A 27,653-nucleotide genomic window follows, 5' to 3' on the forward strand; every position below is an offset into this window, starting at 1 on the left:
TATATTTTTAAAATTGTGATGTATTGGGAAGAGAAATTGGAAGAGAATATTTAATCCTCTCTTTTTGTTTTCCTAGTACAGTGTAAATATGAATTGTGTTCTCGGATGAGGAGTAGGAAGGAGGGTAGGTGACCTTGAAAAAAGCAGTGAATGTTTAAATAGCCATGTGGAGGGTGGAACTTTAAAAAAATAGAGATTAGTATATGTTTGGTCAAGTTAATAACAAAATGGTCATTGGGCGATGCTGAAATAACTAATGCAGAGCATTCGTTTCTCCTAAGAGCAACTTAGAAAACACAGGTTAAATTAATTTTTAAAAATATCTGAGGGATTGAATAGCTGCTGCGTCAACCAGGATTTGAGGGACCAAGGATCTCAGAAAGAAGAGAAGCTGTTGAAGTAGGACCAGTATTCTGCAAGCCTCCCTCTCCTCAATCCACTGTGTAACCTCGAGAGATTTGGGGATGAGAAGGATGTGGGATGTGGCCAAGCAGTAAAGAAGCAGGAAATCCACCAGAATTGTTGGCGATCTCAAAGGACTTGGGGATATAAAAACTGGATTTCAGAACCAAATCAGTTAGAATGTGAGGGCTGAGATCCCTGAGAGCAGGGAAACCTGAAAGTCGATGACTTCACCATGCACAGGAGCCAAATTTTTCAGCAATACAGGGCAACAGGCTAAGAAGCAAACCTAAAATATGAGAAAAACAAAGCAGAGTTATTGGCAGTCTTACAGTGCTAAGAGGGAAAAAAACCCAAAAAACTGGATATCAGAACTGCCAAATAAAAGGGGCTTAAAAAGCACCCTGGGCTGTCTGTTGAAAAGCTTTGAGTGGGAGTGAGTTTAAGTGAAATTTACAATGATTTAAGTCAATTCAATTTTTGATTAAACTAAGCAGATCCATCCCATTCTCACTTCCTGACAATGAGTAAGATGAGTGTGCTGAGGAGGTAGATCCAGCTTCCCCACAATTTTTTATAGAAGGTCTGGCGTTAGGTCAAGAATTTCCAGGTAGACCAAAAAAATAAGATCAAGGACAATAAGTAGATCTGCAAGAACTGGATGCGGTCTTTAAAATAACTAGGGTTAATATGTCCAGGAAAAGAGATGCCAAGATGGAAAATTTTCCCTGGGAACCAGATATATAGAAAAGAAGCAAATGAAAAATTTAGAATTAAAGACATAGTAAATGAATGCGACACTCAGTGGATAAATTTACTATAGTTTGAAGAAAGGGAATTAGTGAACTGAACGGGTCAGTAGAAAATATCCAGATTGAAACACAGAGGACAAAAACAGAAATAAAATATGGAATTAAAGCATAAGGAATATCTAGGACATGATAAAAAGAAAAAACAAAAACACCGGGGAAGAGAATGGGGCAGAAGTATTATTTGAAAATACAATGTCTGAGGGTTTTCTCTCACTGATAAAATGTTATGAAACTCAAGGATAAATACAAAAAAAAAAAAAAACAATTTTATGCATATTGTAAAGCTGCTGAAAACTAAAGGCAAAGAAAAAGAATCCTAAAAGCATCAAGAGAAAAAAGACACATTCAAAAGTGTGTTCCACCATAGAACAGATAGATGTCATAAGGTAATAGAAATATATCTTTTCTTTTTTAGAAAGATGATCTTTGAAGGGCTGAAATAAAATAACTCTCAAAATAATCCTGATGAAGTTAAAGTTAGAGGACAAACTACCTGGTATCAACATTTATCATACAACAATGATAATTAAGACAATGTGGTATCAGTAGAAGCTTAAATGAATAGACTAATGGACTAGTAAACTAATGGAAGTCCAGAAACAAACTTACACGACCACTTGATTATTGAAAAATATTTATATTGTAATGTAAGAGTTAAATGTAGCATTTTGAGGTGTTCCTGTCGTGGCTCAGTGGTAATGAACCTGACGAGGATCCATGAGGATGTGTGTTTGATCCCTAGCCTCGCTCGTGGATTAACTATCCAGCGTTGCCATGAGCTGTTGTGTAGGCCACAACTACGGCTCTGGTCTGGCATTGCTATGGCTGTGGTGTAGGCCAACAGCTACAGTTCTGATTTGACCCCCTAGCCTGGAAACTTCCTTATGCTGTGGGTGTGGTCCTAAAAGGACAAAAAAAAGTAGCATTTTGAATAAATGATGCTGAGTTTATTGGTTATATATATTTATATAAATATAATATATAATATTCATATATATTATATGTATATGAGAATATAAGTATTAACACCCATCTCACACCTTACACAGAAATTAATTCTAACTGGATTTTAGATATAAAGGTAAAAGGTAAAGCAAAAGAGATTTTTGAAGAAATAAATACAAGCCATTTTATACTAGAATAGCTAAAGTTATCTTAAATGAAAGGCAAGAAACACAGACTATAAGGAAACTAGTGGATACACAGGACTATATGAAAGTTAGGCATTTCTTTTTATCAAAGAACATCATTAAACTGGTGAAAATATAAACCAGATTGGGAAAATACATTGTAATATGCATGTGGCTGTCTAAGGACTCATACAGATGTGTAAAGTACACTATACATTAATTTAAAAAAACAAGCAAACTAATAGAAAATTAATGGACAGGAGACTTGAGTATGCCTTTCACTAAGAGATTATCCAACAGGAGTTCTGGTGTTTCAGCAGGTTAAGGATCTGGCGTCGTTAATGCTGTGGCTCTGGTTACTGATATGATGTAGATTTGATCCCTGGCCTGGGAGCTTTTGCACGCCATGGTCATGGCCGAAAAAAGAACATCCTACAGACCAATAAAAACCAATAAGAAGAAATACTCAATCTCATATAGCCATCCAGATGGTGTGGATTAAATCCACACTGAGATACCAGACACGTGCCATGCTGATCCCTGATCTTTTGTATGGGATATTTTATTCCTCTCTGGATGTTTTGAGGGTCTTCTCTACCTCTGGCTTGAAAGTTTCATGATGGTGCACCTTAGTGTGGGTTTTCTTTTTTAAAATAAATTTTATTGGAATATATCAATCAATCAATCAATCCACACCGAGATACCCTTACATATCCACCACGTGTTTAAAGTTACAAAACTGTCAATGTTAAGTATGAGAAAGGATCACTGACATGTGAATATGAACATCAGGGCTACAATGGCATAATAATTCCATGTCCAAGAAATTCCATTCTTAGGAATTTCACAACAGAAATGTACATATGTGTGCAGCAAAAGCCACATGCAAGAATGTTCGTAGCAGCACCATTGGTAATAGCCTAAACTAGAGACAATCCAAATGCATGCTAAGAGTGGAATGGAAGCACATCTTATCACGTTCATACAATGGAACAGTTTGCATTAATAATTAATGAATGTGTTATTCTCTGCACCTTAATATGAATGAAGGTCACAAGCTCAGTGATGAGCAGAATAAACCAGCCCCGGGAGTCTATAATGTTACTACTGATTCTATTCATATAAAGGTTACGAGAAAAGAAAGGTAAAAATGTTCTTTGGTGATAGAAGGCGGAGGGAGTGGTCACCCTTCTGGAGGGAAGTGAGGAATGTTTCTGGAGCACTGGCAATGTTCATACCGCGATCTGGGTGGTGGTTTCACGGGCGAGTTCATTTTATGAAAACTCAACAAACTGTACAGTGACAATCTGATTTTTTTTGCACATATCATATCCTTCAATAAAAATATTACATTAAGAAAAGAACTAAGCTGTTATTGAAATTCATACATTTGTAATGGGATTAACCATCACTTTCCTTTATGCCAGCAGCTCAACCAGCATAGTACAGGAGTACTGAAAAGATTGGCAATCATAAAACATTTAAGTTTTTTTTGGAGTTCCCATTGTGGCTCAGTGGTAACAAGCCTGACTGATATCCATGAGGACGCAGGTTTGATCCCTGGCCTCAGGCTGGTTAAGTTGGTTAAGGATCCGGAGTTGCCATGAGCTGTGGTGTAGGTTGCAGATGTGGCTCTGATCCCGAGTTGCTGTGGCTGTGGTGTAGAATGGCAGCTGCAGCTCCAATTCGCCCCCTAGCCTGGAAACCCCCATATGCCACAGGTGTGGCCCTAAAAAGAAAAAAAATTAAGTTTTTACAGCTTTAAGTTCTCCATGTAATTATCATTATCGCTAGATCATAAACATTTAAAGGAGTGACCACATTGGAGCAAAATATTCAGAGGCATTTCTTTCAACAAATTATTATTTCATTTTTGATCATACTATGGCATTCCTACTTTGGCGGTAACTGAAACAGAACACTTCAATATCAATCCAACACCTTAAATAGATTCCTAGCTCACATACCCACATGTACTGTAATCTGGGATTTGTTTTCATGTTGTCACTTGAAAATGTATTGAATGGCTGGAGAGAAACAGCCGCAAATTACTGGGTTGTGTTTATCATAGTCCACAGGCACGATAACGCCATGACGAAGGGCAGTGAGCCTATTGATTTCTCAATGCCAAAATAGTTCTACTGTTCTGTAGGTGTTATTTTATCTTTGTTCTTTATTTGATTCTCATGATATATTTTAACCCCAATTTTTCAACCGTGTGCACAAGATACCACCTAGTCAAGTTGTTAAAAATGCAGATTTCCAAGCCTATGCTGAAGACTCTCGAAGATGCAAGGTGCCTGCATTTTTAACACTCCAGATGACGATGCAAAGATATTTTGGTGGACTGCATTTTGAGGAAAGCTGCTGTAAGATCACCATCAGTGGATCAAAGCTTTCAGAATAGGATATTTTGAATGAGGATTCACGAGGACTTATGAGGTTTTTTGGCTGCATAGCACACAATTTGTAACAGGTTATGGATCATATTTACTAGAAGCAAAGGGTTTAAGTGGCTGCTGTGCAAAATGGATATGTGCAAGCATATTTAAAATCAAACTTGGAGAAGTTTCCAATGTGGCTCAGTGGTAACAAACCTGACTATTATCCATGAGGACTCGGGTTTGATCCCTGGCCTCACTCAGTGGGTTAAGGATATGGTGTTGCCATGAGCTGTGGTGTGGATTGCAGACGCATCTCAGATTCAGATCCCGCATTGCTATGGCTGTGGCATAGGCTGGCAGCTACAGCTCCGATTAGATCCCTACCCATAGCCTAGGAACTTCCATGTGCTGCAGGTGTGGCCCTAAAAAGACAAAAAAAAAAAAAAGCAAACAAAAAATCAGACTTGGAGGTTAGAAGCTGCCACCAGCTCCTGTGGTGAATCATATAATGTATTACTCAGACAAAGCTGAAATGACAGATGGACCTCTTATTACTTTAGGCAGGCGCTCCTTAACTACTGAAGTTTATGAGAAGTTTTACAATCCTGGAATTCTGAAGCTATTTCTGGTGCATGTAGTTTCATGTCATCTTTATAGGAGCAAAAAAGATCCATATCCCACACCCCCAACATTTTTGTTAGTCAAGATTTAGATAAAAGGATAAGATGTAAAAAAGTCTTTGCCTACACACTACATCTATACCACCTGTTGGGCTGGAGCTAATCAAGGTAAAGCTGAAGCAGTGACTCAGCACCCAGTTACCCTATAGGCATCAACTCATGAAGCCATGAAATAAGCATGAAGATGAGAAAAAGATTTATTTTCCTATGTTTGACTCCCCCCACTTCATGCATTTCTAGGAGTTCCTCTAAAGCATTGGGCCAAGTTTTACTGTTAAAATGGACCACTTTCCCCTTTCAAAGCTTCCGTGTGCTACCACACCAACGAGGATGATAGATTGTTTAAAAAAAGAAAAAAAAAAAGAACTGAGATAGGTGATTATAACCAAATTTAAACTAGCTTCTTGCAACTTCTTTTCGTCCTGTAGTGTCTACCACTGCTACAGATGTTTCTCCACTTGCTGAGATTAGCAGTGAAGCACGTTGCTGCATCACAGTTGGCAGCTGACTGTGGTTCTCTGTTGTCTGGCCCTCTTTGACGCCTCCACTTTGATGTCTCTTGTTAATGAAGCTAGAGGAGAAACTAGAAAAACCACCAGTCATGACAAAAAATTTTAGAGTATTGACTTTATTTAGAAGTGGAAATAGTAAGAATATAAAATGACACCTTTGAACTGGATCCCATTTTTTTCTTTTAAAGCTGCTCATGTTTTGACATATAATGATGTTGGCATCTTGTTGTATGGTGTCTTTTTTATTATTTTGTCAGCGTTAGAATTTGGAAGAGCATATGACCCTCTGAGAGTCCAAGTGGCTGAGAAGATGGTAATACCACCGGTCAACTGATGTCACTTCAATTTGCTGTATCCTGTTTCTATCTAGAACCTCCCAAGGAACTTGACTTTCTACTTTCTCTTTCTCATTTGACTCGAGAAACTCTCCTTCCTCTTCCTCAAAGATTCAAATGAAGATCAAGCCTCAAAAAGCCATTTCTCGGGAGTTCCCGTCGTGGCTCAGTGGTTGATGAATCTGACTAGGAACCGTGAGGTTTTGGGTTCGATCCCTGGCCTTGCTCAGTGGGTTAAGGATCCAGTGTTGCTATGAGCTGTGCTGCAGGTTGCAGATGCGGCTCGGATCCCCCATTGCTGTGGCTCTGGCGTAGGCCGGCAGCTACATCTCCAATTAGACCCCCAGCCTGGGAACCTCCATATGCCGCGGGAGCGGCCCTAGAAATGACAAAAAGACCAAAAACAAACCAAAAAAAAACCCAAAAAACCCCTGTTTCTCACCTCTGACTTTATGTATGTGTAATAACCTGGATGACTGAGTTACTAGTCACTGGTATAGTGTATCTGCTTGTCTTCCATTACTCTTGCCTCTAAAATTAGGCTTAGCATTTGACTCACTTCCATGTTTCAAATCTATACTTTCGTGTTTGGCTCCCTATCCAGGCCACACTGCTTCTTGACAGGCAGTTCCTGGCATATAGTAGGAACCCAAATATTTATTGAATGAATAAACGGTGTTTATCATCCGCCTGCTTCCCCTTCCTGACACACTCTTTGTTTTCTACATTAGCTTTTGCTTGGTTTTGTGTTTCCTGATATTTGGGGGAAAGATAAAAAAGAGCACTAGGCCCATAAGACAGAACCAACCCTAGGGGATGAGGAAGGGTCACATTTTTGTATATTTAAGGTGAGGTGCTAATTGAGTGGTCTCTTTAAAATCACTTATTTACTTCTACCTAAAAAAGGGAAAAATATTTTTCTTTAGTCTTCTACCATCTGCTCTTATAAACATGTAACTTTATTTCCAGTTTGCAACCCTGGTGAGCACTGGTGGCATGGCAGAAACATGGCTAAGAGAAAGGAATGGTCATCGCTTGGCTGAAGAGTGAATGGTCCCCTTCCAGCATGTCCTTCTCGTCTTTGGCCCATTTCCTCTTGCCATTCTTCATGCCCAGTCTTTTGTTTCCTAGTTTGTCTTCCATGGTCCTAAAAGCATTGAGTTTGAAATTGCAATACATAAATGTACCAAACCAATACACTGCACACTTTACATTTACACAATGTTATGCCTATTATATTTCAATGTGAATAAACAAATAAATACAATGGAAATAACTAGCTTTCCCTCTCTCTAAAATATTGAAAGACTGAACAGAACATGACCTACAGCAGATCAACTAGAGTAATTGTTTAAAAATGCACATCTTGGAGTTCTCATCATGGCTCAGTGGTTAGTGAACCCAACTAGCATGCATGAGGACACAGGTTCAATCCCTGGCCTCGATCAGTGGGTTAAGGATACGGCGTTGCTCTGAGCTGTGGTGTAGGTCACAGATGCGGCTTGGATCCTGTATTGCTGTTGCTGTGGTGCAAGCTGGCAGCCAAAGCTCCGATTGGACCCCTGGCCTGGGAACCTCCATATGCCACGGGTGTGGTCCTAAAAAGACAAAAAAAAAAAAAAAAAAAAAAAGACCAAACCAAAAAAAATGCAGATCCCTAATCTCACTAGTGATCTGCTGATTATGGATCTTGTGGGATTGAGGGTCAAGGGTCTGTGTTTTTAATCAGAGCCCTAGGCATTTATCTTGTACTCTCTCTTTTGAGACTCAGCTGCTCTTGACCAATGATGCATAAGCTCCAAGTGGAACAATTAAGTAAAAGACAAACCCAAATGCTTATACCTCATTTGCATGTCTTTTCATTTAACAGTAAAAAAAAGCCCACTTAAAAGATCTGCTGCCCACATAGAACTGTGAGCAGCATTTAAAAATTAGGAGAAGAACATCAATTATTTTATTTGATCCTAACTATTTTATTTTATTTTTTAAAATTTTTTAAAATTTTAAAATTTTTATTTTTTTGTCTTTTTGCTATTTCTTGGGCCGCTCCCACAGCAATGGGGGATCCGAGCCGCATCTGCAACCTACAGCACAGCTCACAGCAACGCTGGATCCTTAACCCACTGAGCAAGGCCAGGGATCGAACCCAAAACCTCATGGTTCCTAGTTGGATTTGTTAACCACTGTGCCACGACGGGAACTCCTGATCCTAACTATTTTAAAAGGACAAAGTATATATTTTTAAATTATTTAAAAAATTATTCTTTCAAAGTTGGCCATTTAAGAATTATTACTTTGGATTTTCCTTTGTTTTCAATTCGTCTATCTTCTTGAGAACCTCTGTACCTATCTTTCTCTCCTTAACTACCCTTACCCCCTCTTCTCTTTCCTCCTTCCTTATCTCCCTTCCTTCTTTTGGCTCCAGCTCCTCTTCATACCATATGATCACATCTTTAGTGCATAGGATCATGATGCCATGCCAAGGGGGAAGGGGAAGGAGTGGGAGGGACTGGGAGCCTGGGGTTAATAGATGCAGAATGTTGCCTTCGGGATGGATCAGCAATGGGATCCTGCGGTGTAGCACTGGGAACTCTGTCTAGTCACTTACGATGGAACACGTCATGTGAGAAAAAGGAATGTACACATGTATGTGTAACTGGGTCACCATGCTATACAGTAGGAAAAAAAATATATATATATAAATAAATGATGAAAAAAGAGAGAATGATCGTTACAGCCAGATCTTGCTCTGATACTTACTAGCTGTGTAATATTGGACAGATTGCTTAGCATCTCTGTTCTTATTGCCTCAATACTAAGAGTACTTACCTTATGGTGCTGTTGTGGGATCTGAATGAGACTAATGTGTGTCAAGAGCTCAACAGAGATCCTATTGGTCATCACTCGATGGTTAGTTTTTGTGGTTATGAGTTATAATGACCACATGGGAAAAGGATATGTTAAAGAGAAAAGTCCGGTCCTAAAGTTAGGGGACTTTAAATATTGTGACGGTTGTTAGGTTCTAAAGATATAAAGATGAGTAAGACTTGGTTCCTGACCTGAAGTCATTGTTAACATTCTTAGAGGAAAAGACAGATAGACGTATACTTTCATTCATAAAATTTAGTGTGTGCAAGGCTGTAAGACGTTGATTCAAAGGAACTACTAAAGAGTGATCAACATTTTCACACTCAGGGTCACTTGCTTTGCTGTTAAGTATATTTGTAGCAGGGGGGAAATTTTAAAAGTTCCTTTATTTTACAGTTGTTTCTTTCTGTTTAAAATGGCACCCATATCATGCCCTGACTCAAGCGCACCTTTATGTGCAACAGAAAAATTTGTCATTTCCTTCAGATACCCACTTCCATCTGATTGAATACTGCCATTAGTACAGAAATATATACTGACTACTAATGTAAATGCCTCCCCTTAGAGTTCTTCAGTGTACAACCTGTACAACCATACAAAGCAGCCTTATAACTACAAACAATATTTATGTGACACTGACTTTCACTATTTTGTGTGGCAAATGACATGATAGGTTAATTTTTCTAATATAGGCAATCACGATGGTCTTGAACTCGTGACCTTGTCACCATCATAGTCCTAGGGTGAAGGTTATTCTGTAGTTAGCCGAATGAGATGGTTATCATTGTTTAGTAGTTGGACTGAGATGGTGGCTGCAGTGGACATGCCCTCTAGGTGGACAGGGTACTTCTGAATAAATTACCTAATAAATGATTTCCTCTCTGAAGTGCAAGGAGGTGATACATAAAAAGTATATATAACCTATGATTTTCTTCTACTATGTATTATTTTGCCTCGGACCTTTTGGATATGTTACTGCAGTTTCATTGAAAATAATCTGATAACACATATTAGTAAAAACAAATTAGGAATTAATCACATTTTTGCCTCCTTCTCACTTGTGTTTATTGTCCATAGTTGACACACCAGACCCCTACGTGGAACTTTTCATCTCCTCAACCCCTGACAGCAGGAAGAGAACAAGACACTTCAATAATGACATAAACCCTGTGTGGAATGAGACCTTTGAATTTATTTTGGATCCTAATCAGGAAAATACTTTGGAGGTAAGTGAATCATTTGGGGCCTGTGAGACAGTCATCGTCAAGTTGAGGTTGATGCTTGAGTTTGTCGCCTCACTGCCTTTATTCTCCTCACTTAGGTGTGGTTGGACTCCAGTTGTGCACATGTGGTGGACTAGCTTCTAGCTACTACCCTTCAAGTTATTCGAGTGTCCAACAGGAAATGCAAGAGTTAAGTAGGGCTGAGAAGAATCTTTTATCCTCCCCATGTACTTTGGAGAAAGCACATTTTCTGTTATAAAGAGGAAGATCCAAGTACAACAAAATAAAAAATATTGTCAATTGATTAAAACTTTAACATCAATTAACTTTATCAGCCTAAAGTTAAAATAATTAACTTTAAAACAAGTTAACATAGATCTTTTCCAAAACAGTCGCACCAACTTCCTATGTGAATTTCTTTCTTAGATTCCAAAATCGCATTTCCCCTGAGAGGAGATACATTTTCATTTTTCAAAATATGACAATGAATAGGTTAATCAGAGAAGTGGAAAAAGGAATTCTTATGATAGAAGCCCCTGTGACATTCAGAAAGAAAAAACAAAGTATTGTTACCAGTTGGACATTGAGATGCTCCAATGAATGAGAATATTCATTTCTTAAGTGTGGTGGAGATATTAGATATAATTTCCAAAGACCCCAGAAAAGCGTCTTACCTATGTCTTACCTTTTACTCTCCTAGATCACGTTAATGGATGCCAATTATGTCATGGATGAAACTCTTGGGACAGCCACGTTTCCCATATCGTCTATGAAAGTGGGAGAGAAGAAAGAGGTTCCTTTTATTTTCAACCAAGTAAGCAACACAATAGAATTATTTTTCAAAAGTATGTCATATAAAATGTATTTAATCTGGAACGTTGGAGTTTAATGTTTGGAAACCCTTCCTCCCTCCCTCCCGTCCTTTCTTCCTTTTCTAGGGTTGCTGCCTTTCTGAAATTTTGGTAACTTATTTAAGAATAATAAAACTGTAGAAAAATTATTTATACAGAGCAAACACTGGATTCTGAATTTAGAGGAAACTAATTCAGAAATGTAAGGCACAGGTAGACCGGGATTCAGAAAGCTGGTTAATGGCTTCATTTCTCGTTTGGAGCAGCTCTGTTTTTGCTCCTTGGAGTGACTTTTTGCATCTCTCCCCTCATCCAAATTTAGTTACCCCCTAACTCTTCCTCCTTTTCCGACCATTACCATCCCCACAGGCCTTTTCCTCCCCAAGCCACACGATAACTATGTTGTTCAATCATTTAAACTGTTCAAAGCAAAATCCTGTAAGTTGGGAAACTAGAATACTAGCTGTGCATGCCCATCATAAGGTTAATACATAGTTTATATTTGTTGAATGAATGTATACCCATTTAGAAACCGACTTAAGCCTGAAGGACTGCTCGACCAGTTATGCAATCAGAGTGATGTAGCTGCTTGGAGGACACTGCCATCACACAGTCCCTGCTGGCCCTTCAGCTGCTCCAGGAAACATGTCTTCTGTACATTTTCTTTCTAGCACTGAGATATACTGCCCACATTTCTGTGGACTCTTCAAGGTCTTATATTCACTTCTTTTTCAAACATTTATTGGAGTCTATCAGACATTGTGTTGTGTTCAAGGGATATAAAGAAGAATGAGGTGCAGGAAGCTCTTCCCTCAATTATTTTCATCTGGGGCGGAGTGAGGTGGGAATTGGAAACGGAGGTAGATGTAGGGAGATCCATGCGATGAAAAGAAACGACCACACAGTAAGATAAGTATCAGTGAGGTATGTACAGAGTGCAGTGGGGAGAAAGAACAGAGATATTGTGCTGTGAGAGGAGACCAGGCATGGCTTCCTATCAGGAGGTGATTTCGAGCAGGTCGAATGGTGCACATCGTGGGTTACACTCTGTCATTTGAAGCCAGGCTGCTTGGGGTTTAAATCCCAGCTCTGGTTCTTATCATCTGTTTCATTCTGGGAAAATCACTTAGCTCCTCTGAATCTCGATTTCCTTGTCTAAAAAGCAGAGATAATATTTCATAGGAGAAGCATTATAACTAAATGAGTTAATTATATTTGTACATAATATAGCCATATAAAATATATCATAATATAGCTTACATTTAAGTAAATTTGGATATAATTACTTAATTTTAATTTTATATAAATATACTTATTTTATATATTAAGTATATGACATTGCATAGGAAATATATAATTTTAATATACGTATATATTATACATATATGTGTATTGTATATACATACCTATGTGTGTGTGTATATATGTATTATATATTCATACCTGTATGTGTGTATATATGTATTATATATACATACCTATATATTCATATAGAAAATACTCTCATAGATCTATCCATATATACATATAATGCTTAGAACAGTGCCTGGTATGTATTAAACACTATGTAAATGTTTATAAAGGATAGAATTTTGGTAGGCAGAGAAGCAGTTATGAGAACTCTAGGCAGAAGAAACTGCGAAGGCATGGAGTCTTGAGAGAAGAAAGCAAGCTGGGGCATGGCAAGTTGCAGGGCTTGGCAGGTCCACGTTGGTGAGCAGTGGGGTAGAGAGGGAGAGGTGGTTAAAGGCTAACATCTGCAGCCCTTACCTATGGCATGTTGCGGGGATCCGTTCTCAATAAACCTTTGTGGAGGGCTTAGTAAGCACAGTTTAGCCTTTCCAAAATATAATGGTTTTTTTCCACTCTTTAGTCTGTGACACAAAGACTGATTTTAGAGAAGATACTGTAGAAAAACATGCATTTCCTCTCCTCCTGTCATTTCCTATGCTTAGGTGTGTAACCCCCAGGCTCTAAAAAAGGCTTTCTACATTCCTGAATTTAAAGTAGCTTACATAATTATTTTCTTTAGGGTGCTTGAGAAAACAGTTGGCCAAACAGCTTTTTTTATTATTCCGTTCTCAAGAGTCCTCTGTAGTTTTCATCGGAATGACAATTCTTCGGGTTGGAACCTGTGATGGCCGTGGGAGAAGGGCAGACACCGGCTGGTGGGAGAACCCCCATTTGTCCCCAGATCATGTGGTGTGCTCTAGGGCAGCCATGCAGCCCCTCCTCATCCCTGAATCCCCATCTTTCAAAGGAAGATTGTCTTTTTTTCTGCAATATTCACGGAGGTTGTGAGAAAAAAGTTGTGAGTGAATTGCTGTGGGAGATTTTTAAACAATTCTCAGAGGTGGTTAAGGCAATCTGGCATGATAAAAAGACCACTTGAATTTGGCAGAGGAAGGGTGCGTGCTTCAAGCCAAGACATTATTAGCAAAAACTCCTTCAATGTTTTGTCATCCAAAAATTTATACTGAGAGAACACAGAGTGATTTCTGGCATCCAGGAAGGGTCTGGAGAAATAACAGGAGCCTCCAAATGGAGATTGCTAGCTTCCCAAGGCCTTGGTCTACCCATTCAGGGCACGGACTGGGAACTGGGAGATTTGGACTCTCATTGTGTCTCTGCCACTAACCTCCCTCTAGACTATTTGAGTTGTCATTCTTTCTGAGTTTTATTTGCTTTATCTCTAAGATGAAGGGTTTCTATTAACTTATTTCTGAGATCCTTCCTAATTTATAAAATTCTGTGACCTAGAAAGAATACCTTATTTTTCCCTTGACCATTTTCACCCAGAAGTTTTCAGTTCTTCCCATTTTATGGATATGGAAAAAAAATGTAATAATAAAAAAGTCTTTATTGTGTAGGTTTGAAATGCGGACCTATCAATGGATTATTTTTTAATATGAGAACTTGAGCCTCTATTGCACACCTAAAACTTTGCTTGATGTTAAGAAATCTATAAAAGGACTTAGTAGTTTGTTTGGAAAGGGAGACGTTCATGTGTGAGCTGATATGGAATATACTAAGCACCTATTCTTTGATTGACTTACTTGGGAGTTATTACACACTGGTTGTGTTCCAGGCAGTATTGTAGATGACGGGCAAACAGCAGAGGACATGGTGAATGATGGTTCACAGGGAGCTTCCATTCTAATGGGGAAAGTAAACAGACAAGAAGAAGCAAAAGGATAATCAGCACAACATCAGCTAGTGGTAAATGCTATGAAGAAAGTAAAATAGAGGGATGCAGCAAAGAACAGCTGGTGGACACCCAAGTTCATATAGTCAAAAAAGGAAGTTTGAAGGTATTATGTTTGTATTCAAATTTTATTATCAAAATTTCAAGCACATACAAAGTTGACATATTTTTACATTGGATACCCATAGAACTGCTACCTAGAGTCTACAGTTAACATTTTATTCTATTTGCTTTACCATATGTCTTTCCATCTCTCTATCGACCCAACCTTCTTAATACATTTAAAAACAGTCTGCAGACAACAGTATGTTTCATCCCTAAACACTTCAGCTTATCATGAGCTGGATATACTGTATTTATAAATTATAAATAGTGTTCATAAATCATTTTAAGTGCCAAATAAAGTATAGACAATATATACAGTGAGAGGTATAAGTAAGAGTTATTCATCCTCCATTCATTTCACCAGTAGCTGTTGATTACCTGCTATGTAGCAGACACTTTTTAGGCAATGCCTATGCCGCAATAAACAAAGTTCTACCCTCCTGGGACTTATATTCTACTTATACAGATAAATAAGAGGTACCTGTGTTGGACGGTGAAAGAAATAAGTGCTGAATAAACCAAGGAGGGAGGAGAGTGAAGTATGCATGTTTGTGTGAAGACAGTTGCAAATGCAGTTCTAAAAATGTGGCTAAAAAAAGTATCTCTGATATTTGAAGGCAGAAGACCCTCTGAGTAGAAAGGTCCCGGAGCAGAAGTTGGCCTGGCATGGTGAATAAGGAGGGGAGCGTGGCTAGAACACTGGAACACGAAGCGTAGTAGAGAGAGTGGTAGCAGATGGGGAGAGGTGGGTGGGGTTTCAGAGGACCACTCTGCGTTACAGTAAATATCCATGGCAGGAGCTTGTTCTTAAAAGAAGGATGCGGTTAGATTGCTAAAGGGGTGGAAGGCCATTCTGGTGGAGAGAACACTCTGGGTCTTTGCTCATGGTTATAGGACTTTTCAGAAAGAATGAGCATGCTCAGGAGATGATGTCTAGACAAGTGCCATGGCAGTAGAGCATTTGTGAGTGAAGGAAGAACAGTACGTGGGGATCGAACCTTAGCAGAGCTCAAAGACAAGATGCTGGAATTTGGATGTTATCTTATCAACAGCATTGAGTCATGGAGGGTTTTTAACCAGGTAATGGGGAATTTAGAGCAAACAGTATTTGGCTTTTTCCTCAGAGGTATTACTAAGTCAAAGTTTAGTAGGTAAAATAGAAAATGTTTGGTATTGGAAACAAGAAGGTTGATGCAGCTTTAGCAGAGGACCTCTGTCAAAAGTGACAGGTGTGAGGAATGCCAGGTGACTTGAGCAAAATAAGTGTAGTAATAGCTTTAATGTGTCAGTAGGATCAGCTGGAGGTGGAAAGCAGGAATTTAATCAGCTCTTCCTGAGACTATGATTTGTCATTCAACGCAATTGTAAAACTTTTTTTTTTCTTTTTTTCTTTTTTCTTTTTTTTTTTTTTGAGAAAGCCAATCTCAGGGCTGCAGGGCTGGGTGCACAGTTTTGTTTCCCAGCTAGCAGCACGTATAACATCTGGGTTAGGTTGTATTTGTTGGAATCATAAGTTTAGAGAGTGTCAGAGTCGTCATTTGAGAGAAACTGGTGGGACGTGCAGCGTTTGACCCCAGGCTTAGGGCCAGACAGCCACCGTCTGGGTTGGAGTCATGATCCGGCTCCTTATTCACTGTGTGATGTTGGGTGAGTGGTGTTTTTTTGTTTGTTTGTTTGTTTTTGGTTTGGTTTGGTTTGGTTTTCTTTGCCATGCGTGCCCATTTGTGAAACACTGGTGTATATAGTACCTACCTCTAAGGGTTGTGATTATGGTTAAATGAGTTAATATATGGAAAATTTTAGAATAGTACCTGGCCCAGTCAGCACTAAATAAATATTAGATATTCTCGTTATAATTCTACTGGCCAGATTTTACCATTTGTCAAGTGCTTCATGAAACTGACTTAACTTCTTAGACTTATTTGTTTGAACTTACTGACCAACATGAACTTCTTTACATAGAAGTAGAGCCTAGAAATTTAGTGACCGTTTGTTCCGACACTGTTCAAAATCAAAAATGCTCTAGTCACTTGTTATTGCTGAATATATCAAACATGGTTTGGGGTGACAGTAGCCCTTTTTAAAGTAGAAAGAATCTCTTCCAAATTTAGTGTGTTTTGTGTAAACAAAGTAGCTGACTTCAAGAGAATCCTGAAGATGCTAAGATTTTAAGTTATGATAGGGAAAAATTACACTTTATTCTCTAGAGGAATTTTTATCTTGGCCAAGACTCTGAGGAAGGTAGCCTCTGATTTTGCATTGTATGGCGTTTTAATTGCACATATTTATTTAGAAGCTAGTGTTATTGTTTAAAAATAGCCATGTCTCATGGTTTCTGTGGTATCTAATTTTGGCTAAATGCTTTCTTTGATTGTTACTCATTCCTGATTGCAACTTTAAAATAAATAAGAGAGTTCTATAGAACAGAGAGTGGGAACTCTTTCTCTCTTTTTTTTAAATGGGGGTTTTGTTGGTGAGTTAGTGTCGGAATGACCTCATTGGAAAACTAGGCATTCATGTGTCAAAACAAAGACTACCATGTAGCAAAGTGAACGAGACAAAGCCGACTTTGGAGGAAAACAGAAGAAATATATAATTTTGTGAGAAATTTGGGAGATCTTTGGCTACGATGTGAATGCCATCCCACTGACATAGGGCAGAGTTCAAACATAGGTCGAACAATTCCCGACTTTAAAAGAGAATGCATTTTTATTTTGGGATCCTAGCAATGGACACTTAAGTGAGTCTGTCTTGATCCTTCTAAATTTGTAACTTTTAAATTATAGGGCATGTAGCAGGCTCTTGTAGTCTTGGGGTCCTCCTCTGAACCTCAGCTCCATCAGGAACTAGAACATTTTCAGCCTGTTTACCAGTGCACACCCAGCCTGACACATGTCAGGAACTTTCAGTTTTGGATGAATAAATAAATGAATGCACTTATGGGAAATGCAGAAAACCTGGGAAGTGCTCAGACAGGCATAATAAAAATAAATGAAGTTTAAAAAAGAAAAAAACTGGAGAATCTCAGGGGTTCCTACTTGGAGAAAGAGAGGTAGTATTTTGATTTGTAGTAGTGCTTTAGGAAATCTGGTTTATTGTTGTGCTAGCTGATGATTACACAGCTCTTTCCAAATGTCCAATGTCCATATAAAGAAGAGAGAACTTAAATTAATAAAAAGATATTGTTGTCAAATAAGAGGAAGAAAACTCTATGCGATAGTGTGGAACCTGGCTACAGGGGAAGTGGTGTTTTTGTTTTCTGTTTTTACAGCTGCACCCATGGCATATGGAAGTTCCTGGGTCAAGGATTGGATCCAAGCTTCAGGTGCGACCTATGCCACAGCTTCAGCAACAGGGGACCCTTAATCCACTGCACCTGGAGGGGATGGACTCTACTCCTCTGCAGTGACCTGAGCTGCTACAGTCGGATTCTTAACCCACTGCACCACAGTGAGAACTCTAGAAATGGTGTATTTTTTTTTTTTTTTTCCTTCTTAAGCCACATTTGAGGCATGTGGAAATTCCCAGGCCAGGGGTCGAACTGGAACTGCAGCTGCTGGCCTACATGAGATGTCACAGCAATACCAGATCCAAGCCACATTTGTGACCTGACTTGCAGCTTGCGGTGTTAATGCTTAACACCCTGAGCAAGGCCAGGTGCCAAACCTGCATCTTCATGGATACTAGTCAGGTTCTTAAACTGTTGAGCCACAACAAGAACTCCCACAAGTGGTGTATTTTTTTTTTTTTAATCTTTCAAATCTTTTAAGACTATCTGGGGTATCTGGGGGGACACACCTATCCCAAATCCTTTGTTGATAGGTTTTATGATTCCTGGTAGTAAATGCTGATTTAATTTCATTAAGAAATCATACATATTAACTAGACTTACTATGGTGATTATTTTGTATTATATACAAATATTGAATCATTATGTACTTGAAACTAATAAAATGTTATATGGAAATTATATCACAATTAAACATGTTAGTTTTTAGTGTTATCAAAAAAATGTATATTTTAAAAGATGATTTTAGCAGTGTATTACTCAATTTTAAACATACAAAATTTATTGAGATGTGACCTTGTTTGTATTGTACCAGGATTGTAATTTCTCTCTGCACGTGGATTATCTACTTATTAGATACACGTGTGGTTCCTTCTTTTTTTTTTTTTTTTTTTTTGCTGACCCTGTGGCATATGGACGTTCCTGGGCCAGGAATCAGGAATCGAATCCAAGTTGCAACTGCAGCTTACAACCTATGTCAGAGCTGCAGCAATGCCAGCCCCTTAACTCACTATGCCACAGCAGGATCTCTTCTGTTTCCTTCTTCATAAGATGAAAACACAGTTTGTGGAAAGATGATTTTTTTGTAAAAGTGACCCTTTTGATATAATTTTATTTTTATCTGGCACAGGTCAGGTAAATATAGATAAAGGAGAAAATACTGTGTAATTCTATTGAAAGATGAAAATGATTATTGAATCAAGTGGTGATTAGTTGTCCTTTGTTTCTGTCGAGGGGGTGAAAAAGGGAATAAGTCAGGAATTTCCATTGCAGCTCAGTGGGTTACGAACCAACTAGTATCCATGAGGATGCGGGTTTGATCCCTGGCCTCTCTCAGTAGGTTAAGGAACTTTGCCATGAACTCTGGTGTAGGTCACAGACACAGATCATGTGTTGCTCTGGCTGTGGTGTAGGCTGGCAGTTGCAGCTCCGATTCAACCCCTAATGTGGAAACTTCCATATGCCACAGGTGTGGCCCTAAAAAGCCAAAAAAACCCCCAAAACCCAAAACAAACAAACAAACAAAAAAGTTAAGGAGGGGATAAATTCACTTAGGAGGGATCAGAATTAAAAATAAAGCTTTTTTTTGTCTTTTTTTTGCCATTTCTTGGGCCACTCCACAGCATGTAGAGGTTCCCAGGCTAGGGGTCTAATTGGAGCTGTAGTCCGAGCCGCATCTGCGACCTACACCACAGCTCATGGCAACGCTAGATCCTTAGCCCACTGAGCAAGGCCAGGGATCGAACCCACAACCTCATGGCTCCTAGTCGGATTCACCAACCACTGAGCCACGACAGGAACTCCTAAAAATAAAGTTTTATTGAAATTAAGATTTGTAAATACTGGAGCATTGTATTTATTTTTGTGTTAATTTTTTTCCCCATTATAGTTGGTTTACAGTGTTCTGTCAATTTTCTACTATACAGCAAGATGACCCAGTCACACATACATATATACACTCTTTTTTTGCACATTATTACTGGGAATTTGGGGTTAATAGATGCAAGCTATTGCCTTTGGAATGGATAAGCAATGAAATACTGGAGCATTTTAATAAGAGGAGTCACGGCATATTTGAGGAGCTCTTTACTAATAGGATTGATTTTTCAAGTTAAAGAGTATTTAATTGAGCGTATCTTTTGGAAATACTAATTTTAAAGGACTTCTTTAATGACAGTTATTATGCTTGTTGCATTAACTTTATTATTTCAAAATGACCCCTGAAAAGTTTGCAAAAGAATTCATGGGTTAGACACTGTAAATGTTATTTTTAAGTCTGAAATACCTTTTTTTTTAAAAAAAGGTTTTTCTCCTCTAGTTCCCTTCCCCTGCCCCAGTTAAACATCTCCCATTGTAAGCCTCTAAAATTATTTTCCACTGTAAAATTCAAAGAAGAGATTGTTTTTTTCCCCAAGAACGTACAGTGAGTACAGGCTGCTTCTTACATTAATAATTCCTAGAAGAGGTGGGGTTCTCATTGTCCTTGTTCCTGTCTAAGTCTTATGGGCTTGCGGACTCCCAGGGAGATTGGGTCACCTTTCCTTCTAATCACCCAGATAATGCAAGCAACCTGGAAGTGTGTGATGCAGAGATGCTTCATGCAGTGTGTGGGAAGGAATTTACAATAACTGTTTAATGCCTCATAGGAAGTACATATTTTTGTGGCTCTTTTATCTGAAGGACATGTGCCAGGTGAAGGATGCAGAGAGACTGTAAATATGTCCATCTTCATGGCATGTCTGAACATGGCGCATCAAGTGGGAGAGTGTAAAATTTCCTCCAGGTGGTGGGTAGTCCACTTGGGCAACACGCGGAAGTTAGGATCTCAATTCATGTGACAGAACCATGGCAGCACATTTGGTAATACTCCGAATGGTGGGAAAATCCTAGGTCTTCCCTTCTCTTATTCTGCCTTTATTTCAAGCATCTTATTCGTCTGTCTAGGATCATGGATGTCTTAGCCAAAAAATGTTGCAGAGGGATGTAGAAGGGACAGTCTTACGGAGAAGATGCATATGACCATAAACATATTAAATTAATGGGACAAGTAGGCACTAGGTAAATTCATGCATCAGACATTCTAAATGTAAAACGTTTAGGGACCTGCCAGTTAAGAAGCTGGTTTTTTTCCTGAAGACTTTCTGTCGTGAGATGGCATATGGGAATTGGGAGCCCATTCTAGCTTTGAATCTTTCCATTTGTTAGAAAACTCTATATTGAGTTGTAATATTGTTCTTTTAATTTTCATTCTTCCTTGATGCTTTTGCCTTTTGGAGATAAAAACAGTAAATCTTGTCTCGTTTTAATAGCAGCTTTCATGTGTTGTTGTGTTTTGTTTGGTTTTGTTTTGTTTTTTAAAAAAACAAGCAGACTATGTTTTGCCCATGTCTTGTTTTTCTTACTAAATATCTGAAGAAGTAATCTCATTCAATATAAAATGTTTTCCAAGCCCTCTTTGGGAAAGAGTCCGTTTGAAATATGAGAATGGGGAACTGATATAATGTGCTGGAATGTGGTCTGAGCAGGGTTTTCATTGATAGAATGCACAGCAGTTACATCAATTGTCTAGAACTTTTTGACTTACAGCTGAACTCTGATTCACGTGGGTAGGAATAAGCCCATTTGTCTGGGATTCATGATTATTTTCTTAACTTCAAAGTAATGTTTATATTCATAGGAACTGCTGTCTGGGTGGGATCAGCCCATGATTTCATCTTCAGTAGCAATGAGATATTTCTTGACAGGAAAAGATGCCTGAAGTACAACCTCGCACACTCACACCCAGTAATTTGGCAGATGCTTATTGATTGTACATTGTATGCTGAATACTGTGTAATGAACTTGTAAGAGACCTATTTAAGACAAAGCTTATGGTTTAGTGGGACAGGAAAATTTTCATACAGATAATTTCAATACCTTTCTCTTAGTCATAAAATTCAGTACTAAGAATTATGCATGAACTTACTTTAACCTTTTGGAAAGCTCCTACTAGTTTGTCTTTTTCCGTCCCTAAAACCAGAAAGAAAACAAAGCCAGTAATCTATAGCATTTCATGTTGACTGAAAGTCTGTCTTCTTCCCATTTGAAGAGGCATAGCCTGGTCCTGTTCTATCTGAAGGTATCCAACAGGTTCCTTTAACTATATTCTTAAGGTAATTGATGGAATAAAAAATAAGAGCACTGTCTTACAATTGTGCAGTGACCTTCAAGACATTGTCTCATTTGTTTCTCCTACTAACCTGGAGTAATATTATTCATGATTAATGGCAGGGATAGTATTGAGAAAATCTGCACAACAGATTTTTTTATCATTTATTTATATATATATGTATTTTTTTCCTACTGTACAGCATGGTGACCCAGTTACACATACATGTGTACATTCCTTTTTCTCATATTACGTGTTCCATCATAAGTGACTAGACAGAGTTCCCAGTGCTACACAGCAGGATCCCATTGCTGATCCATCCCGAAGGCAACATTCTGCATCTGTTTACCCCAAGCTCCCAGTGCCTCCCATTCCCTTCCCTTCCCCCTTGGCATCCACAAGTCTATTCTTCAAGTCCATGATTTTCTTTTCTGTGGAAAGGTTCCTTTGTGCTGTATATTAGACTCCAGATATAAGTGATATCATATGGTATTTGTCTTTCTCTTTCTGACTTACTTCACTCAGGATGAGAGTCTCTAGTTCCATCCATGTTGCTGCAAATAGCATAATCTTGTTCTTTTTTATGGCCGAGTAGTATTCCATTGTGTATATATACACACACACACACACATCTTCCTAATCCAATCATGTATCAGTGGACATTTGGGTTGTTTCCATGTCTTGGCTATTGTGAATAGTGCTGCAATGCACAGCAGATTTATAATCTCTGGAAAGGCATCTTTTAATACCCCTTTTCTCTGTGAATATTAGTCACTCCCTTTTTCATTAAGCCAAAATTGGTCTCTTGGCAGGATAGCCTCCTCCCATAAGTTTGGATGGTTCCTCTAGTATTGAAAAAATAAAAACCTAAGTCCCATGTCCCAGATATAGATATTTATTAAGCTGCCCACAGTTGGCTGGCCCTGGGTCCTGATAGCCACTTTGGATGTGCCTTCTGTCTTCAGTTTACTATAGCCTGTACTTGTCACAAATAGAAAAATGTGAATTCTCACCCAGGCTTTCTTTAACTTTTCCTTCTGATTTTGAGGCCAGGGGACAGCTCTTAAATTATGATAACACATCTTCATTATTTTTTGATATCAGGACATTCTTATGTTTTTTGAAAAATGATTTTGGAATGCACTGCTTCATTTTCATGAGGGAGAAATAAAACCATGCTGAGGCAATTCTTATTCTTGTTAAATGATATGTAAAGTAGGCTTATCTCATGGAAGATATTAATTATTGAAATTATTGAAATGCATTTGTAATTTAAGGTCTTCATGAAACTTTGCTACTTTGATTTTTAGTGTATTTTTTAGAGTAAAAATAATATGGCTCTCAAAATTTATTTTAACTTTGTTTGCATTATATATTACACACATCCGTTTTTGACCTAATCTGACTAATACATCTGTTCTAGGTCACCGAAATGATTCTGGAAATGTCTCTTGAAGTGTGGTAAGTACATGTATTTCATTGGATGCAAAGCATTGTGAGTGATCTACCAACTAATTTGTTTCATTTTAATATATGAAATAATTCTGACAACTTTGAGTATAAAAAATTTCATTAAATGTACTCTGCTTTTCTTTAGCTCTCTCCTAATAGCTACAGCATTATAAAAAAAATCTAATATTCTTTGCTTAATTTTCCTGTATTTGGTGGCTAAATTATAACTGTTAGAAAAAGAGCTTTAGAAAGGTCCCACTCGAATTAAGAATCTATTCTCCTGGACATAAATAAAGCTATTTAAGCCAATTTTTCATTGTTTCTTTTTCTTTTTCTTTCTTTCTTTCTTTTTTTTTGGCCACATCTGCACCATGTGAAAGTTCCTGGGCCAGGGATCAAACCTGCAGCACAGAAGTGACCCAAGCCATAGCAGTGGCAATGAGAAATCCTTAACCCATGGAGCCATCAGGGAACTCCTGTTTTTCATTATTGATTCAGATAGATATTGCAAACACATTAAAGTGAACAGAACTAGGAAACTATAAAGAGGGAAAACTGAAAATTGAGACTGTAAATGGTCAAGTTCCATGAAGTGTGTTGCTCTTTCAAAGTGGCCTCCGAAAATGAATGTTGGAAAATCATTTATTTATTTTCAAATGATGACTCTTTGGGGAGTCAGTCCTGCCTTGAGAATTAGCTCATCTCTGACCTCAGGCTGAGTTCAGTGTATCCCCCCTCCCTCAACCTCTCTCCATCTTTCTGAACTTCCCTGTTAAAGTGGGTTTTACCAAAATTACTAGTACACATTTTATTTACACAAACCACAAATTTGGTATAGCCTTCTCATATCTCATAATTTGCCAAATGAATGGTGATACTGGGTTTAGGTATTTCTTTCTCTTATTTTGATCCCTGGAACATGTTGATTCAACTTAGAAAATTATTGCATAAGTTACCACTGGCCTTCAACATATATCAAGATGTATCAAAAAACAGTCTAAATTATTTAGTTGTGTTATCTCGCATTATATTGATTCTTGCTTACAGGTGGTATATTTTGGCATGAGATTAGGCTGTTTTTGTTACTTGACTACAGAAGTAATGCTGTTTGTTTCAATGGGAAATGATCTCCACTGGTGTAATCAGGACAATATTATGTAAAAGGAATAGGATTTTGCAATTATCCAAAAAAAATGCAGGGGAAAAACTCAGCTAAACATGTACATAGGTCCAGAAGCAATTTACTATTTACAATGAACTCTAATCAAACTGTTTTTATATCTTAATTTCTTTTGACTCTAAAATGAAATCTTTAAAGAAGAACTCAACTTTTCAGGGAATGTCTTTTACCAAATATAAAATAAAATCAAGAAAGCAATTAGAGAGTTAAAAGAAGAAACACACAAAATGTACTTCTACATTTTTTTTAAAAACTATTTTAAAAATCACAAGCTGGTTTTAAAATTTAATATGAAGACCTGTCTTTTCGGGGAGGCATTGTTCCATGGTGGAACATATTTGCCCTGTGATCCTGACATCTCAGAGCTTCAGACTTTTTGATCTGTACTAAGGCGTTGTAAAAATAATATGTTGTAATGTGTAGTATTTACTCCCATCATTGTTGCAGTGATACAAATATAATACCTAATGTGTCTAGCATGGTATAAGTACCTGAGAAATCGCTGCTGCTATTATTGGAAGGAAGGGTATCTAATTTAAGGGTTCTGAAATCCAGTCACAAACTCATTTGTGTTGAACCCAAGTTCTGCCATTAGAAGTTCCTTTCATTGTCCGAGGAGAGCACTCAGATAAGGCAGTTGATTAAGACAGCGTTTCTGCCAGTATGTTCCTCAGAGCACAGACTCTGGGGGAGGTTTTTCTGGACTGGTGGGGGCCAGAGGGACAGAGGCAGGAATTCTTGATTAAGTATGTCTGGGAACCACCGAAGCAAACAGATCTAAACAGGCTTCTTTCCTGCAGCACTTCCCAAAGACTGTACCATCATAACATGCAGTTTACTAGGGGCTGTTTATTTGTTTTTTTCTAAAACATCTCATATTCCTTGTTTTCCGAGAATGTCCCTTGGATGATACTGCATTTAGAGCGACATCATTTCACACCCTTGTTTCAGATGCGCTTGTGGGAAATGGGTTGAGGGAGAAGTGAACGTGTGCGCGTGTAGCCACCAGGGACTTAGGGAAACTGGATGGTGTATAACAAGGCTCCTGGGGTCAGTGGCTCATGATCCCTGTTTTACATGCAGTTCATCCCCAGACCTCCGATTTAGTATGGCTCTGTGTGACGAGGAGAAAGCTTTCCGACAACAGAGAAAAGAAAACATCAAGGAAAACATGAAGAAACTCCTGGGCCCAGAGAATAGTGAAGGCCTGTGTTCTACACGTGATGTGAGTTGGAAATTTTTCAAACTTTATTGCAATTTGAGAATAAGGTTGTTTGTACTTTCTCCCCAACTCCACCCAAACTTGAGATATTGAGATTGAGCGTTATTTCTCTATCTTTTTGAGGTACGGTTAGTGTTCCATAAATGGAAACTCTTTGAGGAAGATCGTCGCAAATGCTGCCCATATCTGGTAATATTTATCAGATAGAATTTTTAAAGGAGGCATAGGCGTGCAGATGCGCAAACAAGATGTTCATTTCATTAGTAGGAAAATTTAACCTCAGATGGAAAAGGATCATTTGATTCATTTGGATAGAGACTAAGATTAAACAGCTGTGGGAATTATCATTGCTGAACAGGAACAAAATGTTATAACTTAATGATAACAATTAACAATTTTTTTTTTTTGAGATCTGAATAGGGGAGACTAAAAGGAAATGTTTCAACTTCTTAGTATTTCATGGTAGGGAGTAAAAAGGTATCCAAAATTACCAAGTAGTCAAAATAATGACCTCCACATTTTAATGTTTTTTGTAACATTATTCATAACATTTCATAGCAGATATTAAAATTAAACTGTTTTTGTGAATAAATATTGAAAGTGTAATCCATCAATTATTCTTTTACTTCTTTTTCTTCCCTTAAATTCGAATAAAATAAGTGGCATTTATTATTCAGTAGAATGTGTTATATAACTGAGTTTTTGTCTATTTTTCTATACATTTGTTCCTTCTCTAAATCTGTCTATCTATGTACCTGTCTATCCATTCATCCATTCATTCACCCAGCTACTGGTTTATCTTTTTTTCTGAAATCTGCAAAAGTAAATTGTGGCCATAGTTAATAATACTGTGTTGTATAATTTAAAGTTGCTAAGAGAGTAGGTATTAAATGTCTATCGCAAGAAAAAAATTTATAGCTTTGTATGGGGATGGACATTAACTAGGACTATTGTGACCATTTCACAATATATACAAATATCAAATCATTATGCTATACACCTGAAACCAATACAATGTGTGCTAATTATACCTCGGTAAAACAACATTTTAAAAAATTGCTGCAACAATGAGAATAATGAAATTATCCACTATTCATCAAATGATGAAAATGATATTTCTGCTTAGTGGCGTATCAGGTAATTTTTAAAATCAATTCTTTGATCTTTTCTGTCAATTTAATGTTTTAAATGAACATAACTTATTTTTGGAAAGACATTTTCATTAAATGTATAAGTCAATATATTTTATATATATATATATATTTATAATCATAGATATATACTCCCATACAGGCACACACAGATCAGGGATTCGAAATTATTCTAAGTTAAGGACAAAATGCGAGTGGAAATGAGGCATAAATTCTAAGTAAGGAGGCCAGATGGGTACCCCTGTCCTACATGTGATGGCAGATTTCTAAATATGTTTCTAGGTGGGTGTAGGGGTACAAAGCCAATCTGCTGCTGCTGGAGTGGCTTTTGTTGTCATGGGAGCAAACTCTAAGATAAAATGTTGCTGATTTGGGGAATTTTTGCTAAAAGGAAGCTAGGAGGAGAAGCAAAACCTCTATTGATGCTTCTATTAAAAAAGGACTGTGGTTGTTTCTTGTCTCAGGTTGTTTAGTCCTTGAAGAAACAGCCTTCTCTAAGTGCTACTCAGAAGTTTTCTCAGCTTCCCAGAAATTCTTTTTGTTTTTGTTTGCTTGTTTCCTACAGCAAACGTTTCATCAGCAGTTCTACACCTTCGTTTTGTCCCCATCCTTTTTTGGCATCATTATACGTTTGGCTCAGAGAAATGAGATTTCAAGTTCTTTTCATTTCTGCCATTTGTCATTCGTTGAGACACGGTGCTAGGA

General features: G+C 37.9%; 1 protein-coding gene across 9 annotated transcripts in view; it reads left to right on the plus strand.

Moving 5' to 3' along the window:
- Window positions 1-27,653, plus strand: part of PLA2G4A (phospholipase A2 group IVA) — a 311,245-nt gene that overhangs the window by 208,066 nt on the left and 75,526 nt on the right. For all 9 annotated transcript variants that reach the window (XM_021063825.1, XM_021063826.1, XM_021063827.1 and 6 more), the window contains 4 exons: window positions 10,201-10,349; window positions 11,047-11,160; window positions 23,367-23,404; window positions 25,659-25,800. In XM_021063825.1, the coding sequence (XP_020919484.1) occupies window positions 10,201-10,349; window positions 11,047-11,160; window positions 23,367-23,404; window positions 25,659-25,800 (443 nt within the window). The remainder of the gene's footprint in view (window positions 1-10,200; window positions 10,350-11,046; window positions 11,161-23,366; window positions 23,405-25,658; window positions 25,801-27,653) is intronic.

The sequence above is a fragment of the Sus scrofa genome, chromosome 9 (assembly GCF_000003025.6).
Source record: "Sus scrofa isolate TJ Tabasco breed Duroc chromosome 9, Sscrofa11.1, whole genome shotgun sequence".
Lineage (NCBI taxonomy): Eukaryota > Metazoa > Chordata > Mammalia > Artiodactyla > Suidae > Sus > Sus scrofa.